The 18305-nt window shown below is 58.7% G+C and overlaps 1 protein-coding gene across 1 annotated transcript; it reads right to left on the bottom strand.

Annotated features, from left to right (window-relative positions):
• Window positions 1-296: 296 nt before the first annotated feature.
• Window positions 297-16857, bottom strand: RNASET2 (ribonuclease T2). The gene is made up of 10 exons (XM_040448689.1): window positions 16724-16857; window positions 16422-16553; window positions 15497-15557; window positions 13605-13660; window positions 12016-12073; window positions 9190-9257; window positions 5626-5739; window positions 3477-3522; window positions 1959-2033; window positions 297-710 (listed from the first exon to the last, which is right to left on the bottom strand). Exons 2-10 carry the CDS (start codon window positions 16496-16498, stop codon window positions 519-521), a joined length of 747 nt encoding a protein of 248 aa, XP_040304623.1. The 5' UTR covers window positions 16499-16553; window positions 16724-16857; the 3' UTR covers window positions 297-518.
• Window positions 16858-18305: the final 1448 nt, after the last annotated feature.

Genomic DNA, 18305 nt, shown 5'->3' with positions numbered 1-18305 from the left:
CCCGCGGCCCCTCAGAGCATCTCGCCTGCCAGCACCAGGCCCTCAGGGGACACACCCATGCGAGGCCATCGAGGGGGAGGGGGGGACTCGGGTGAACGTGTCCTGCCCCCTCTGGCCCCGAGGAACAAGACGCGTCCCCCTGAGGCAGCTGGCGGAGACACCCGGCCTGACGTCGGATCGTCGGCCTGATCCCGGCGTGAGGGCGGGAGGCCTCCCGAACCCCCCGGCAGGTGCCCGAACTCCGAGGGCGCCCGCCTCGACTCGGATGCCGAAGCGCTCAGTAAGGGAGAAACAAGGAAAATCTGTATCCTTTATTCCAACCGCAGAGCGGGCGAAGGCCTAAGCCATTTCCTCCCCTCCGTGTCCCCACGCTGCACCCGGCCCTGCGGGGCCTGCGGATCGGCTCCCGGCGGCGAAGACGGCGAAACAGACAGGCTCCCGGGAGGGACGGCCGTGAACAGACACTTCCGCTCTGGAGCTGCTTGTAGACACGCGGCCGTCTGTGACTCTCCCGCTCTTCAGTGTTTCCGAGTCTCGTCGGGTGGGGGGTAGAAGGCGGGGCCGTCCTCACAGACCTCCAGCCCCGGGCCCCCCGCTCCGGGCCGGCGGGACGCGGGCTCCTCGGGCTCCCCGGGCTCCGTGCAGTTGCGTAGCTGCAGCCCCTTGGTGAAGCACACCTCTATCTGGCCGATGGTCTGCACCTCCTCACCCTAGGAAGGGAAAGGGAAAGACGGAAAAGGATTCTGATCTCAGACGGTCATCGATGGCGTTGGAGTCCCAGGCCCTGAAGAGACAAGGGGTGACTGCAGACCCGGGGCTCCAGGCGCCAGGAACGAGCCCCTCTCTCCAATGGCGCCACCCAAGGTGACGGGCAGCGGGCCGCAGGGCCCGCCATCCGGCTCACCGCCCAGACGCTCCCCGTGCCGGCCCGGCAGCCCCGTGTGCAGGGACACCGCTTAGACCTAGACACGCACACCTCTGTGCACACAGCAGGTGCGTCACGGCATCGGGACGGGTGGTTTTGTACAAGAACTGGGTCCCTGGCACCCTGGTAAAAGGATTTAAGTCTTTACCAAAGCCGACGGAAAAAACTACAATTCACCCATGAGGCAAATACCCACGACTGACGTGACCGAAACTAACAACGTAAACCCTGAGAAATTTTCTGACTCCGAACGTTCCAGATGCCCACCTCCCTGCTCCTGTCCCCCAGCAGCCCTTGCAGAACGCGCGTGCTCTTCTGCCGGGACAAAGTCTCGAGAAAACAAACCCCATCCTAGTGTGGCGTCAAAGAACAACCCGCTTTACGTATGAACAGAGTCCCGGGTGGTTAACACACGGTGTCACATCGATTTCTGCTGTGCGACAGAGTGACTCACAGTAATGTACGTCACCCGGTGCTCATCACAGCAAGTGCCCCCCTTAACTCCCACCCGTGACCCCCCCACTGTCCCCTCTGGTAACCATCAGTGTGCCTTCTATAGCGAACACTCTGTTTCTTGGTTCGCCTCTCTTCCTTTGCTCCTTTGTTTCCTAAATTGCGCATTTCACTGGAAATCGTGTGATATCTGTCTTTCCCTGACTGACTTGTTTCATGTGGCATCATACACTTGCACACGGCAAGATTCCATTCTGTCCTGTGGCTGCGTGATACTCCATCGTATAGACGCTACGTCGTCTTTATCCGCTCGTCAGTCGATGACGCTTGGGCTGCTTCCGTGATTTGGCCAATGGAGCTAACGCTGCCAGAAACATCCAAGAACATGTGTCCCATCCGTGACGTGAAAACAGTCTCGGAACATGCCTGTGCGCACGCCCCCCCCCCCACACACCCCCACAAACACACACACGCACAGCTCTGGCCCTGGGAGCTCCGTGGTGACCACAAAGATGTCAAAGGAATTGAACTTGTCTCCTTGATAAAGACAGAAAGGACAACAACATGTAGCATATCTGACCGATTCTGGTGGAAGGCACTGGACTTTAGGGATGACTCCATATATGCTGGCAAGGGCGTCTTTAATGTCTGAAATCTGAAATGACACACGGTGCATTAGAAATGACACTTGGAAAAAAAAAATTAAAAAGATTCTGTGTCTCCCCGTCTCTCTGCCCCTCCCCTGCTCATGCTCTGTCTCTCTCTGTCTCAAAAATACATAAAAACATTAAAAACAAAGAAATGACCCTTGGCAAGAGGCAGTATGATGGCTCTGCCCCACGCAGACGTCGCTGATGCGCATAGCTGACACCAGGGCTCGCGGACAAGGCTCGGAGGTGCCGGGGGAGGGGCTGTCGCCTGCTTGGGCTCCACCCAGTGGCACCCACAGGTGCCCCCCACAGTTTCCGTCCTCCCCCCGCCCAGCTCTTCTGTCCACACCCAGAGCCTGGGTGCCGCGCGCAAAAGCAGAGTCTCCCGAGTGCGGTCAGATCAGCTTTCGCCGCCCGGGGACTTCTGTCTGGGTCACAACCTGCTGCCTCTGCCACCTAACAAAGCGCCTGCAGCACAGACCTCCGACGTCTGTTGTCCTCGGTGCCAGTATGTGCTTGAAATCAGTTCCCCGATGGGCACATTCTGGGCAGAAAGGAGCCCAGGGGACCGACGGGGCCCTGCAAACACCCTCTCGCAGGCGCAGCTGACGCTCTCGCCGCAGGGTCACCTGCCACCCCCGCTCTCACTGGAGGGAGGAGAACAGGGGAGCAGGAAGCCGACTGCGCAGGGGAGCCGGTTAATTTCACAGTCAAGAGACCTGCGAAGCGGCCCAGGACGCAGCCATGACGCTGGAGACAAGGAGCCGCTGAAACCAGTCACCTCACATCTTCGTGTTAACCCCCGGGGACCGAAGTAGTTTAAATAGCGAAGATAGGCCCTCTAAAGCGGGAGTCAGCAAGCTTATTCTGCCAAGGCCCAGAGTGAGCGCTTCAGGCTCCGGGGGTCACTCAGACGCTCCCCGTCCGACCCCTGAGCCGTGTGGGCGACCGCAGGTGACCACGGAGGAACGGCTGTGGCCGCGAGCCGGGAGGCGCCTGTTTATGAAAACGGGTTGTCCTGAGCGGACGACACTTAGCTTCCATATCTGCTTCCCAGACAGCAAGATCTGGTCACGGTTACACGACTATCGTTTTACTAGGACAACAAAATCAACTCCTGGGCCGCCTTCTTCACACAGAATACCGCAAAAACCAAATGTGCTTCTCAAACGCATCCGGCGCCTGCCCTGCGCGAGCCCAGAACACGCTTCTCACCAGGGGACCGCGAGTCCGTGCTTCAAAACCATGGGCATAAGCCGTTTTCAGTTTACGCTCAACGTGCACAGGGAAACAGAATTCACATAAAATCTATCGGAAACCCAATAGCGGAATAGGAGGGGGCTTGTCTGGGTCACTGCAGAACCCCAGTGTCACTCACAGGAGGCAGTGACGCGGGGCCGCTGCCGGGTGTCCCCGTGCTGGGTCAGGGGGCTCCACGTGAGACTTACCTGGTAGTAATTGATAGACGGCTTTATTCCCAACTTTTGGAGCATGCTAAAATTTAAAGGTAGAAAAATTACTTGTATCGTGCGGTACGTTTTCCTCTCTTGTTCTTCTCAAACATCCTATTTCATAACAAAAATTAAGACAGTCGGCACAGAAAGTACTTGCCGTCTACACCCTGGGCGATAAACCTGTGAGACCAAGGACGGCAAATAAAGAGCACTCGTGCTCCCTGACCACCCCTCACCCTCAGCGCACACTGCCGATCCGGCTCTCTCTCGAGCACGGGGTGCTTCCCAACGGCGTTCCGGAGGGCAGGATGCCAGGGGGTTGGCACACACGGGACCACCTACAGGCCACGGCTTTTCAAAAGATAGTTAGCAACTGATTTGGGATCCCAGGCTCCTCCCGGAAACACCACACCTGAGCAAATCCTTACGTACATTCAAACACCCACAGACCCAACTCATTTCCCAAAGCACACGGTTTTGACCAGCCATCCCGTCAAAATAGCACATGGCTAGCTCCCTCATTCAATTATGGAGCAGGAGATCAACAATTCTCAGATTGAGAATCCCCAGCCAGCACTCGAGACCCCATCATGCCCCCGCTGCCACCCCCCCCCCACCCCCGGATCATCTGGGCCACGATCACACAGAGCGGACACAGAGACCTGGGCTGCCTCTCTGGACGCCGACACGGCCAGGGAAGCCTGCTCCAGACTGACCGGGGCACGCCTGTTCCGGCCGCGAATCCCGGCAACACTATCTGCCGCGTTAACAGGGCAGTTTTTGTAAAGAGGACCCCAACAAGCATCTGCATCTCTGCTGGAACAGGCAGGACGGGGTAGCGGGCAAGGTCCTTAGGGCCCTAGAAATAAACGTGCCCTCGCCTTATCCACGCACAGTAAACACATTTCAAAGCCTCTGTGCTCTAGAAGTACAAAACTTTGCAGATTTTTAAATATTTCTTTCAAGTTGCAGCATTAATGTTCTGAACATATTGGGTTAAGTAATACAAAACCTGGGGCGCCCGGGCAGCTCAGTTGGAGGAGCGTCTGGACATTGGCTCAGGTCGTGATCTCATGGTTCGTGGGTTCGAGCCCCACATCGGGCTCTGCGCTGACAGCTGGGAGCCTGCTTGGGATTTTCTCTCTCCCTCTCTCCGCCCCTCCCCCGTCTCTCTCTCTCAAAACAAACAAACATGAAAACTAAATTAAAACAAAAAAACAAGCACAAGCTCTGAGGCCGTGTTTGCAGGCTGTGCCCCTGCAATGCTGTTCCCCGCAAAGGCACCGCCTGCCCATTCCACACTGGGCCGGTCCCGTCTGAACCCCGGGGGTTGCACAGCCCTGATGACAGTGAAACAGAGGACCAGCTGTGCGGGACGGGACACTCCCCTTGCGGGCGCCCCTGCACGCCGAGGGAGCAGAGCGGGCGTCTAGGGAACGGACGGAGGCTTGCGCGTCTTCTCGGCAACTGCGACCTACAGAGCTGACACACAGGTGATCGGCACGGGTGCCTGGTGGGATTCTGGCTTGTTCTGACCAGAGCAAACGGTAGAATTTCCTGTCATGGCCTTGAAAATGAGGTCACAAGTGTATTATGCCTCAGGTGAGGAAGAGTACGAATTCCTCGCACGCTTGGTCCCAGAAGCGTCTGGATGGCGGCTGCCCAGCCTCCCCGCCCGATCTCTCGGTGACGGGCCGGGCCCTGGTGGGCGGGAGGGGGGGCCCCGGTCCTCGGCAGGGACATCGGTGGCCGTGAGCCAGCCTCCCCTCGTCTCCGGAGCGCAGGCACGGACGGGGCAGGCGGTGTGGGATTCCGGGTCGGGGTCACTTCGACCGCACCAGGAGCCCCGCCCGCATCCCCGCCCTGCCTGTTCCAGGGCCACCACAGCAGGGCCCCAAACGCTTGGCGACGCGCAGTCGACACAAACTGTCGTGTTAACGCAAGATCCTTCCGTGGGAAATCCTGGCCGAGAGACGCACGCCCCGGTCGGTCTGGTTCCCTCAGGCCAACTCCGTGTCCGACGACGTTAGGGCCCGGAGGGGCCCTCGGTCTCCGGACGGCGCGGTTCCAGGCTCACCCCCGGGCCGGAGAGCCGGCTGCGGAGGGTGGCGCCCACGAGGCCCGGCCCCAGAGGGTCCCCTACCTGTTAAGCGCCAGCTTCTGGTACAGGTCCAGGCCGCCCCCGAAGTATCTCTTCTGAGAGTTGAGGGTGTCCACCTGGGCCGCACACGTGCCGTGCTTCTCCCACTCGTGCTGCCTATGAGAGAAGTTTCACAAACACCTCGGGTTAAAAGTCACGAAACAAATTCGCAAGGAAAACGTTCACGCCCGGGACGGGACGTTCGACACGCACGTCGTTTCTTGCACGAAACAAGAGGGTAAAGTTCCTTCTGTGCGACACAAGCGGTGCCGGATTGCCCTGCAGGGGACACGAGGCCCCAGGAGCCATGAGACCCCGTCACGCCTGCACCGTCACCCCCTGCCCGGAGACCCTCACACGGCAGCCCACTAAGCAGGTGCTGCTGGCAAACACGAATACGTAACCCAGAGAAACATTCGTATCGATAACCACTCCTCGGGCTTCGCTGCAGATTTAACCGCGAGATGCTTTCACACTCCTCATTTGCGCCCACAACTCTGCAAGGCGAAACTACCACTGGCTTAGAAATGGGGAAACTGAGGCCCAGAGGGACTAGCCAGGTGCCCCGCTGAGGCCAGCCGGCCAGGAAGCCCAGAGTCCACGTGCAGGGCCCTATCCGGATGCCCGGCAAATGTGAGGTGTGCCGCCCGCAGGGGACAACAGCGGCCGCTCGGGTGTCGGCCACCCGCAGCACAGGACAAGGCGTCGGGCTTCCTCTAGATCATCGGTGATTAGTTCGTAAGGTTTCAGCGAACCGCGTTCACGCCGGCACTCGTGGGGGGGTCGTTTGCCGGCTCACAGAACACAGTCCAAAGTGCACTCGTCCGCTGGTGAAACCCCCCACGGCGGCGGCTCTGAGTGACCGCAGGGCTACAAGCAGCGACTCTCTCCAGACCACGGAGACGGCGGGAAAAGACACACACGTGTGAACAACTTTCTTCGTGTAGAGCAGCTTCCAGAATGAATCGTCTGACAGCTGCCCATATCCTACGGGCTAGGAAAGGAGGGTCTTGCCGGCTGCACGCTTCTTTCTGGAGCCCGTGCAGGAGGGCGCTGGCGGACGACGCGGGACGAGTGCAGAGGACTAGCACACTGGCCAAACGGCTCCTGGCTCTAAGAAATACCCAGCGAATGTCAATCATTGTTGTTTTGGGATCAAGCTTAACTCAATACCGCTGAAGGGTCAGAATCTATTATTGTTAACGTGGTTCCAACATTTAATCCCACGTCACTTGGAATCGGGCACCTTTCATCTCACACAGAATTGCCAGTTACCACTGGGGAGTGAGCACCGTGAGTGGACCTGGGGGCCGCCCTGCCGGGCTGCCTGGCCCTCCTGCGGGACGGGAGGCGCGCACCCCTCCGGGCGGCCGAGGCCCAGGGACACCTCCCACGGTGAGGCCGCTCGCCTAACTGGGCGACCCCAGCCCTCGTTCTTTTCCGTACAAGCATCAAAAACCATCAGAAACCAAAGAAAAATCCTACTTTGCAGAGGGCTGTGTACGTGGTATTTCTCATAGGGCTAATCTTATTGATAGACTTGATCTCAGAGGATTATCTCAAGGGGGCAGTGACACCAAGGCCCCGAACTCTGCACCCCCGACTCCCATCTGGGACTAAACAGGACACTTTTCCTCCAGGAACCCTCCTCGGCCTCCGGCTGCCAACGACAAAGCCGAGGCAGACACTCTCGAAGCTCACACAGGAGAGGCGACTTGGGCAGCAGGGGAGCGGTGACCCGAACGCCACGCTCGGGAGGCAGTGACGCAGAGTGGTGCAGTCAGTCCCCGCGTGTCCCCGTCCCCGGGAGCTCTGGGGAGTATAAATACCATTAGCACATGATGTTTACCTTTGGGCTTGGAACCGAAGTTTTCAAATGTGCCGTTTAACTATCCAACCTGAAAAAGTATCATTTTGCCTTTATTAGAGCCCAAAACTACATGTGTGCTCTGCCCACGTTATTCGGATTAAATGTTCGAGGGCCCCAATCAGACAGCCCTCTTTACGCGTACCTGTTGATTTATTTTTAAGTCACCCGGCAGTCTGCTTGACTCTGTCACCGAACATTGGAACAAATGGAAAAACTGTATTTTGCACACTGAGCCCGGATCCGTCATTTGTTCAGTACAATGTGAAGGCCTGGGCACTTTTTCCACTGTGTTTCCATCTCGACTTTGTCTATCGTGAAACCGTTTTCTAGAACACAGCTGTGCAGAATGCGCCTGGAGACCTGCACCATTCACGTCCCAAACTCTGAGTGGTTTTCTCGGCCAAAGAGACGATTTCGACCTACAGACCTGGGTACGTTAAAGCCGCATCCCTGCCACACACCCGGAGTGAGATCTCAGCCGGGGCACCGGGGAAGGGGGGGGGCGGGGGCAGGGGGCTGGGGGTACAGGGGGTGCAGGCGTTCAGGCATCACTGCCACTCTACGTGGTTGCAGAAAGCTTCTGTCTAAATTGAATTCCTTTCCTGAACAGTCTTCACAATATCTCCAAACGGAATTAATCATCTTGGACAACGTCTGAATAACTGTAACGTGAATCATGAGTTGCCATATAGGGGCGAGACAGAAAATCATTGTTTTCAGTTAACCTAATGTAAATAAAAGGAATGTTAATTGTACCTTCTTCAAAAGCAATGATTTAAGAAGCGATGCTGAATTAAACACGGCGTTTTTCTCCTTGGCTCACCTCCCGCCACACTCAAAAGACGGTCCTGGGCCAGACCACGGACTGAGCCACAGGTGGGACCTCCCTCTCCTCCCTAAGTCGTAGCATGAGACAGCCACCTTCATCGGCACATCTTCTCTTTGCTCGACGTGTCTCGGGACAACAGCACAATGTCTTTAAGAAACACTCTCTGCGGGAGTTGCAGTGACTGCCTCTTAGATACGCACATACCTATCTGGGTTTAGTGAAACCTCAGGAGAGGAAGAGTCTAAACAAAGTGATGAATGAAATACGGATGAAGCACAAGCCTAAAAGGTAAATTCCCTTTGCTCTCATGTTTTAGTCACCGGAGAAGGGCCCTGAAGATAACATGCCAAAGAAAAGCCCTGCTGAGTGCTCCCAAGGCTCACTTGGTGCTTCCCAGCCCCGCTTAGTGCTCCCAAGGCTCCAATCGGTGCTCCCCAGCCCCACTCGATGCTCCCTAGCCCTGCTCACTGCTCCCCCGGCCCCACTCGGTGCTCCCCGGGCCTACTCGGTGCTCCCCCGGCCCCTCGCAGTGCTCCCAAGGCTCCAATCGGTGCTCCCCAGACCCACTCGGTGCTCCCAAGGCTCCAATTGGTGCTCCCCAGCCCTGCTCAGTGCTCCCCCGGCCCCGCTCGGTGCTCCCCGGGCCTGCTCAGTGCTCCCCCGGCCCCTCGCAGTGCTTCCAAGGCCTCACTCGGTGCTCCCCAGCCCCACTCGGTGCTCCCAAGGTTCCAATTAGTGCTCCCCAGACCCACTTGATGCTCCCCAGCCCTGCTCAGTGCTCCCCCGGCCCCACTCGGTGCTTCCGAGGCCCCACTCGGGGCTCCCCGGCCCCGCATCCTGCTATGGACTCAGTGGCTGCTGCCCTTACCAGAAATGGCTGTGATTTAGCGGATGGAGCACATCAGGCCAGTACATCTTCATTTCCGGCAGGAGGTCCTGTGCGGGGGGGAAAAAAAAATCTGTGTAGGACCTAACAGCTCAAAACCTACCAGGCAAATTTCATAAACTAGTACGTTAGAAAAGATGAAAAGATTCTGCCTCACTCTGCAGGAGACGTTTCTTAAGACACGTGTGAACACGAAACCTGACTCATCACAGAAGTGTGTTTGAAAACGCAAGCGCTCGTAGGTGAGTGGGTGAAGTGGCCGTGCAGACAGGGAACACTACCGCCCAGCTCTAAAGAGACACGGCCATCAGCCAGGAGGGGACGCGGGGGAGCCTTCAAAGCAACAACCAAGCGGAGGCAGCCAGTCTGAAAAGGCTGAATGATTCCAAACGTGCGACACTCCGGAGGAGATGGAAGATCAGAGACGCTGGAAGGGTCAGTGGGGTCAGGGGCTGGCGGATGGAGGGGGGGAGTACGTGGAGAACAGGGGATTTCCGGGCGAGGCTACCCCGTAGGATACAGCGGTGGACGCACGTCATATGGGTCAGGACCCCAAAACTACGTGACACAGAGCGCACCCAATGGGAACCCTAAGTTCTGCGAGTGACGAGGCACCGATACCGTAACGAGGGTCCCGCACGACGCAAGGCGTTAACAACACGCGACGGTCTGCGTATTGGGGGCACATACATGGGCAGTCTGGTCTCCACTTAATTGTCCTGCTTTAGGTTTCTGAAACTGCCCTAAAGAGTAGCATCTACTCGTTAAAAGAGACAACACAAAATACAGGCTCCGTGCGGGCTGGGCAGTCTGCACCCCCCCCCCCGTACCGCAGTTTCCCTAAATTGAACGGTGCTCAGGCTTACGTTCCAATTTCCACAAACCCCCGGGACCAGAAATAAAGTGAAACCGTGTGGAAACAAACTCGGGACGACTTCGCTCTGCCCACCAGTCGCGGAACCACCGGGCCCCCCCACCCGCTCCCCCGCCCCAGCCAGCCCTGTCTTCCAGGAAGCTGCCCCCTCACAGTGTCCCCGTCCCCGTCTTGCACCCCCCACACTCTGGCTTCAGCCCCCGCCAGCACCGAGGGGGCGGGGGGGGGAGCGGCCCGCTTTCCTCAGGGACCACCGCTGCCCTGGGCCGTGTGCGACAGAGCAGGTGCCCCGGCACCGACCTGAACGCCTCCCCGCTTTGACCCCCAGGCCGCTCCCTCCAAAGGGTACTTCCAGCCTTCCTTCGATGAACCCCGCCAGCGCTCCTCCATGAACCCCCATCCCCGGCTCCCCCCGCCCCCCCTCCTGGCTGCTGCTTCACAAGCCCCGTCTCTCCTGCTTTTCTCTGTCCTGCTTCTCTGTTAACCCTAGGGATGCCCCAGGCTCGCTCCTGCTGTCCTCCCCGTCCCCATGCTGAATTCCCCAGCCGCGCGCTGGCCACACCGAAGGTCCTCCCCCCCGGCCCACACCTCTCTGCTGGCAGACACACGTGACCCACCTGGACGTTTCTGGGGCACTGCACCCGCAACAGGCTGCCTGCGGAAGCCCAGTCCCCTGCCGGGCCCGTGTCAGGAAGGAGACGACACCCGGCCTAAGCTCCTGTCCTGAGTCCCGCCTGATGCTCCCCTCCAGCCAGTCCCCCAGCCCTGTTCATTCCACTTCCGGGCTCCCCTCTTGCTGTGCATTCCCACAGCCCCTCCCCGCTCAGCTCTTCACCCCTGCCTCGTCCCCCCCCCCCCGTGCCCGCCGCCCAGCCGGCAGCCAGGGCGGCTGCTGGGACACGCGGGTCACGTTCACTCTGCGGCCTGAATGCTCTGGGCACTCAGTGCCGTCACAGCACCAGTGACCTTGTATTTCCACGTGCAGGTCACGGGACTCTAGTCACGAACGAGCCCGCGGGATCGGGCGAGCTGACCCGCGTGCGGGAAGGATGTCTGAAGAGTGGGGCGTGACCAGGCTTTGGGGCACACTAATAATTCTTACAGACGGTCCTCAGACCCCAGACTCCAGGTTCAGGCGACTGAAGGTCCCTCACAGGAAGGGAGGAGGAGCAGAGGAAACCCTTTGGACTAGAGCAGTTAGAACGATCTGTTAGAACTAACTGCCTTGCCCTTTTGGGGGCCGTATCTTCACGGGAAGGAACCTAGTTTTAGCACATCCTGATGCTACCCCATGTTTTCAGGGAGGGCCCAGCGACCTGTAAACCCAGGTACTAGTTAGATCACACACGGGGGGTCGCCCGCATCCCGCGAGGAAAGGTAAGCGCCCCTGCGGATGTGCATAAGCAACGGAGACCTTCTGCGAGCAGGGCTCGCCAAAGCCACTCCCTGGGCTATTCTGTGACAGGGGCGGTTGTGCTGGAAAGGCCCAACCCTTCCTCCCTGCCGGCAGGCCCTACTCAGAAACCCACCCGCCACAGCCAGAAAGGACAGGTGTGGTGCCGTGTGTCTGTCCTCCGAGCCAGAGCTGTCTAGAAATGCTAACCACAGCAAGCCGACCAGGAGTCACGGGGGACCGGGGACTAACGTGGGCTGGCAGGGGACAGCCAGGGCCGTCTCTGCTCACGTCTGGTTTCACTTCGTACAGTTCACTTGGAGTGATTTGGGCCCAGGGCAGAGAAGACCACGTAGTTCAAATTTAACTTGTGGAACTGTCTTAGCTATCAGTAAATACGAAAAACGTGCCAAGGGTTCAATCTTGGTGAATAACGCTCGGGAGTCCTCATTTTCAAACATGACCTTGAGGGTACGCCTGCGGAGAAGAGAGTTAACTGAGTCCAATGCTCTACAGCAGCGACACGACTAAAAGTTTGTACCTTAATCTCTTGGAAGTTAAAGTGCCACGATCTGTTACACTCTTCCGCTTTGTCAGGCCTCGAAATTAAAATTAAAAACAACAGAAATTAGTCTCGGTCGAGATGGGTTCCAAAAGGCAGGAGGAAACACTTCCATTAAGGTCTGCAGAGAGCAAAGGAAGAGAAACCGTCACATGGTGCGAGTCGCTTAACAAAGACGCTCAGGTATCAGCGGTCCCGGTTGCGCGTCTTTCAAAGACATCGTCCAGGAGAAAGGCCAACAGGAAGCAAACTGAACAACCCGGTAGGGGGCGCTCTGGAGTCAGGGTGGGGTCTAAGTCAACTGCCCTCTGACAATCTCCCCTGCTGCTGCGCAGACCAGCAAGTTCCCCCCTCTTCCAATGGCGATGAGGGCGAATGAGGACATACGTAACGGGCTCAGGCAGTGGCTGGCAACGACCCAGGATCGGCTAGTACGATTTCTTAAACCACCAAGCAAGGGTACCCTCCGACTTCCCTTTGTCTGCCTACTTCGGGACACGCCAACTTCCTGTCTTCAGATGAGTTCCCAAGGCCACCAAATCTACTTTCCGACCCCTGGCTCAACGGGCTGGCCCAGCAACCCGAAATCGGTGCAGCCCCCACGGGGACGAGAGCAGTGCTGTGCACCGTCCTTCCAGCCACAAGCAGAGTGGCAGGTACATCAGCAGGACCCAAGAAGGCCAAGGTCCCGGAGACGAGTGTCGGGGTCACTGGTGAGTCTGGGGCGAAGGAGGGGCCAGAGCCCGGGTCCCAGTCCCCAGTTTAATTTGCTTCCCACAAAAGCCTGTTCCTGAGGAGCAGGCCTGTGCCAGCAAAGGCCAGCACGGCCCTCCTGTCGTGGGAGCGGCAGGATGAGGCACCCCTTTGACGGGGCAGAGTGATGTGTGCGGTTAAACATCACGAGAATATGCACAAATAGGGAAACGATAAACAGAACGCAGGCAAAACCAGAAAAACGAATTCGGGTACTGTGACAGGTGCCAACGTAGATACGTGTAATAAACGAGTGGGACACTTGGGCATTTACTTTTATATAGCTACTCGTTGCCCCCAAAAGAAGGACGAAATGAGGAAATTACAGTTAGTCGTCTTAAAATGGGCCCAGAGTCCCTAAATGCATGTTTAAGCCAGATCGTTACTGTTCTATCGAGACAGAACCGAACAGCAACAAAATCAGGGTTATTTCGAAAAGACTGAAGACGCCATAAATAAGGATTTGGTCTAGCGAATAAACTCCTAACAAAAATCACGAGTGTAACCGTTTGGACCGGCCTCAAGCTAGTTTCAGGTTGGCTAGCTTCTTTTCCCCGTTTCAATTTTTTTTTAAATTTTTTAAATGTTTATGCATTTTTGACAGAGTCAGGGCCTGAGTGGAGGAGGGGCAGAGAGAGAGGGAGACACAGACTCGGAAGCAGGCGCCAGGCTCCGAGCTGTCAGCACAGAGCCCGACGCGGGGCTCGAACTCACGGAACCGCGAGATCATGACCTGAGCCGAAGCCGGACGCTTAACCGACTGAGCCACCCAGGCGCCCCTTCCTGTTCACATCGGAATCACACTAAGGGCTTGCCATAATCCGTGTATCGTCCAGTAGTCCGGAGGGTCTCTGCAGTCCTTTCCAACTTCCTGCAGAGAAAGGACACGAGAACACAGAGCAAATAATCGGTTTCACTGTTTATTTAGATACACATAGCACCTTTCCCTTCTTCTCACATATACCACCAGCCATAGGCAGGACCCACACGAACCAGCCCCCAGGCGATCTCGGGAGGATTCCGGTGCGGCCCTACATGGGGGGACGTGTCGGACCTGGAAGGAGGGGTCCAATCTCACACAATTACTCGACAGAACTAAAACCTGAGTTTTGTTTTGCCTTTCTTCTTTTTAAACGTGTCCTCAGATTAAGTCAGCCTGATGGAAGCACTCACTTGCCCATCATTTTCGTAACGTGTAACCCAAAACACCCGTGCGGGGATGACGACACCCAGCTAAACTCAAGGGTGTTCAGGCTCCAGGTCCGAACGCGGTAGTGCCTACAAGTATGGAAACGGCGAACATTCCGGGGCAAAGACACCAAGGTGAGGAAGGGACGATGAAGATACGTTCGCAGAGGTAAACCCCAGTGGCATACTCTCCCGGGACCTCCCAAGTGTTTAGCTAAAGTGGAGTTTTTCCAAAACAGCCGGCCGTCAAGAACTACGCTGGCCGTCAGACCCGACGAGACCCAGGTCCTGCCCGTCGCCCCCCGCAGGGAATAAGCCAATGAAAAGCGGGTGTGGGTGTCTAGTGAGGACAGGCGAGGCAGCACGCGGATTCTCAAGCCTTTCCTCCCAGGGTCGCCTGCGCAGGGAGCAAGCTTCTGTCCCAGGTCGGTCTGGAAAGGAGGGAGGCTCTGGTTTAGGAGACCGGCCTGCGGAGGCACGAAAGGTACCCGCCACACGCCGAGGGGGCAGAAAGGCGGGACGACCCAGGGCAGGACCAGAGCAGGGGGCGTGAACCTCACCTCTCCCCCCCCCCCCTTTCCCCCCCCCCCCCCCCCCCCCCGGGAACCCACCACTGGCCACAGGAGCCAGGGCTTCTGCCGGCTCCACGTCCAGCGTCTCAGACGAGCCTGTAAGGGGGCGCTGGGGCGGCTTTTGTTCACCATCGGCAAGTACCCGTCAGTGCCCGGCATGTGCCCGAGGGCCTGGGCAGAGCACCGAGGAGGGTCGGGGAGAGAAAGACACATCTGTCGCCACACCTAAAATGCCCACGTCGCTCATGCGGGGGAGGAGCCCAGAGACAGCCCCACCGCCCAGGAAGATGCTTCGGCCAGAGTAACGACAGGTCCCCTCGTCAAGGCCACCCTGGATTGAAATTCCCTAACGATGACATTTCACAAGGAGTTGATTTTTTTTGTTTGTTTTTTTTAATCTCAGTTCTAAAGCCTCAAGGGAGGAAAGCACTTCTGGTATATTTACAGTCGGGGCCCAGGAACACACCCACCTTGGGTCACAGTAAAGCCTCGCCCACCAAACGACCTTGCTCCCCGCCCCAGGGGCAAACCTTCTGTGTTCCCTAAGACTGGGGCTGTCCACACGCGGCCCCTCCCACCGGAACCTGGGGCTTACAAAGCTCACAAGGCCGACCTGCTGGGGGTGGGGGGGGGCAGAGCCAGGTCTCCAGCAGAGCTCAAAGCTGGTCACCGGCAACCCTGTTCGTCCTCCTCCCATCCAACACTCTACCCGGAGCTCGGAAACAGCACCAGAGCCAGAAAGACAAGGTACGGTGCGAGGTTCGGAAAACCAAAACCAGAGAGAGCAGCCTCAGTGAGAGTAAAGCGACACATGGCCAGAAATGACATGCCAGCTCACGAGGAAACAAGCGTGTAAACGACTCTGCATGGGGCTTCGACGGAGGACCGGGGGTGGGGGGCAGGGGGGGTGGGGGGGGTTGCGGTGTGGTTGAGATCAGAAAACTCACCTTGCACACTGTTACGGGCCAGTGGTGAACCATAATTAGCTTTTTCCACTCATGGTTGTCACTGTTAAAAGACAAAGGACTTACTTTTCAAGAACTGTTTTAAAGCTAAAGAAAAGTTAATTCATCTATCCATTCTCGCCATTGTTCGTTCAACAAACACCGAGTGATTGTGACAGGCCAGGCACCACGGGGAGCAAGGGACAAGTCCCCAGGCCCTCCTGTGGACAGAGGCGTTGCTGTGAGCAGGGGACCAAGTCCCGGGCATCCTTGGAGCATACATGCCAGTGAGGGAGACAGTGACGGTGGTAGCCAAGAAAACACACATGGTGCCCCATGGTGATGAGTAACAAAGAATATAGGGGCGCCTGGATGGCTCAGTCCGTGGAGGGTCCAAGTCTCGGTTTGTGCTCAGGTCGTGATCTCACAGTTCGTGAGTTCGAGGCCCAAGTCGGGCTCTGTGCTGACAGTGCTGACCCTGCTTGGGATTCTCCCTCTCTCTCTCTGTCCCTCCCCTGCTCATCTGAGCACCGTTTCTCTTTCGAAATAAACATTAAAAAAAAAAAAAAAAGGAATATAAGTAAGGAAGAGAACAGGCATGTCAGCAGGGAGGAGGGGAGCTGAAATTTTAGACCAGAAAGCCAGGGACGGCCCGGAGGGGGGGGGGGACCATAAAGTGCCTTCCTCCTAAGGCTGGCCACGAGCCTAGAAACAGAACCATCACTGTCCGTCAACCTGAAAAGAGGAAGAACCAGCACTTCCCAGATACTACTGGAACCTGACCTAAATGCGCGTCGACAATCCCCGACGCGTCGCTCCCGCCCGCACCTGCACCCGCAAGGGCCGCGACGCCGACCCCACGCCCCGGGGCACCGCGCGGGCCAGGCTGAGGCCGCACCAGGCGCTCGCAGCCGTGCAGGGGGCTCACCTGCTCGCGCCGCCCACGCGGCACATCGCCAGGCACAAGGCGCACAGGAGCAGGCTGCGAGCGGCTGCAGGCTTCATCCTGCCCGAATCCGGGGGGAGGCACACAACGTCCGGCGCCGGGCCCTGCGTCTCCCTGCAAACGGGCAGAATTCCTGAAGCCCACCCACCTCTGACCGGCTGCAGGCCGCGTCCGCCGTCCCGAGGGGGCCCCCAGCCCGGCGTCCGGCGTAGGCCTCGGCCCCCGAGTCCGCCGTCCCGAGCGGGCCCCGGGCCCGCCGACCCCAGCCCGGGGAGCCGCTTCACCTGAGTCCCCCAGCCGCGCACGCGTCTCTGCCAGGGCTGCACCGCGACCCCCGCCGCCACTTCGCGGCCGCCGCAGCCCAGTCGCCGCGGGGAAGTGCGCCTTTCCGCTTCTGGGCCCCCGGCCCCGGACACGCCCTCGTAGGCGGGCACGCCCCCGGCCAGGCAGACACGCCCCCGAGGCCCCGCCTCCAGGACACGCCCCCGGCTCGGCAGATACGTCCCCTGACGCCCGGAAGCTCCTTCGGCCTCGCACCCCCCCCCCCCCCCCGACGCCTCGCCTCCGGGACACGCCTCCGGCCCGGCCGCTCGCTCTCCGCCCGCTCGTGCTCCTTGCGGAGGAGGTTTCCGCTTCGGCCTGGGTGCCGTCCGGCATCGTGTCCCTTCCTGTCCCGCACCGTGAAGTCGACTTTAAAGGCCACCGTGTGCGGGCTGTTTGAATAAAATATGTATGTGGCTGTTCCGTGATGTCTGCTTCTCCCCCCGCACCGACCCCTTCCCCGGGGTGGGGGGTGGGGGAGGTCTGGCGCCGCATGGTGGGGGGGGACGGGGTCAGGACGAGTCAGGTGTGGGAACCGGCTACCAGGGGCCCCGCCGTACCCGTGGTGACCAGAGGGGGAGGCTCTGTGGCCCTAGTGAGACTGGGGAAGGGACGCTCGCCCAGGGGGTGCGGGGCGGCGGGGGGGAGAAGCGGGTTTGTCCCTGCAGACGGACGTGGATGCTCGGGCTTTCTGGAAGCTGGCCCGCGGCCACGTGACAGCCACGGGGGCCTCCGCACGAGGGCGTGGGGAGGCGCCTGCGGGTGAGCCACGGCTCCCACAGGACATCAAAAGGGCAGGTGGGGAGGCGTCCGAGGAGGGGCAGCTTGTGCAGGAGCAGGTCCAGGGAGGCAGCTGCCATTTATGTGAACACATCATCCTTTCGTCAATGCTTACGCCTCGCAGACTGAGACTAGGGACAGCTTCTGGGCACTTTCACTCCTCCTGGTTTCCCCTTCCCAAGTCAACCTTGACAAGTCACACTGTAATGACAAAGTGCCCAAGCCCCAGTGGCTCCTACCTCCTCCCCGCCTCCCGACTGACCTGAGCTCTGGCTTCTAATGGCCCAGCTGTGGGGGAGCCCCGCCGTGGCTCTATGCCCTGGGGGTCTGATGTCCCATCGATTTTGGCCCAAACAGGTCACATGGCCAAGCCTGGCCTCAGAAGAGTAGAAAGTATCCTTCTAAGGGTGGGGGTGGGGGCTTGCAGCCACAGGGCAAACGTCTGGGACATACGGGGAACGGTGGCAAATAGCTGGGGACAGCAACATGGTCTATAAACGAGGAGGCAGAAATAGGACCTCAAGCAAACCAGGTGGGCAAGTGAGGGGTGAGGCGTGTGGTCGTGTGGGTTTGGGGTCAGAGGGCCCCATGTCGCTGCACTGAGGGGCAGCCTGCGGGGTGGCAGTGGGGGAGCGGGAAGCACAGGGGACGCTCACACTTGACTGAGCAGCTGTGCGTGGGCAGGCAGCGTCTGCTGCTGAGGAATTTGTCAGATGCGACTAATAAACACCAACACTCAGTTGTGGAACAATGGAGCGTGGGGAA

The sequence above is a fragment of the Herpailurus yagouaroundi genome, unplaced genomic scaffold (assembly GCF_014898765.1).
Source record: "Herpailurus yagouaroundi ecotype Mexico unplaced genomic scaffold, PumYag 198, whole genome shotgun sequence".
Taxonomy (NCBI): Eukaryota; Metazoa; Chordata; class Mammalia; order Carnivora; family Felidae; genus Herpailurus; species Herpailurus yagouaroundi.
This window is presented reverse-complemented; position numbering and strand designations above follow the sequence as displayed.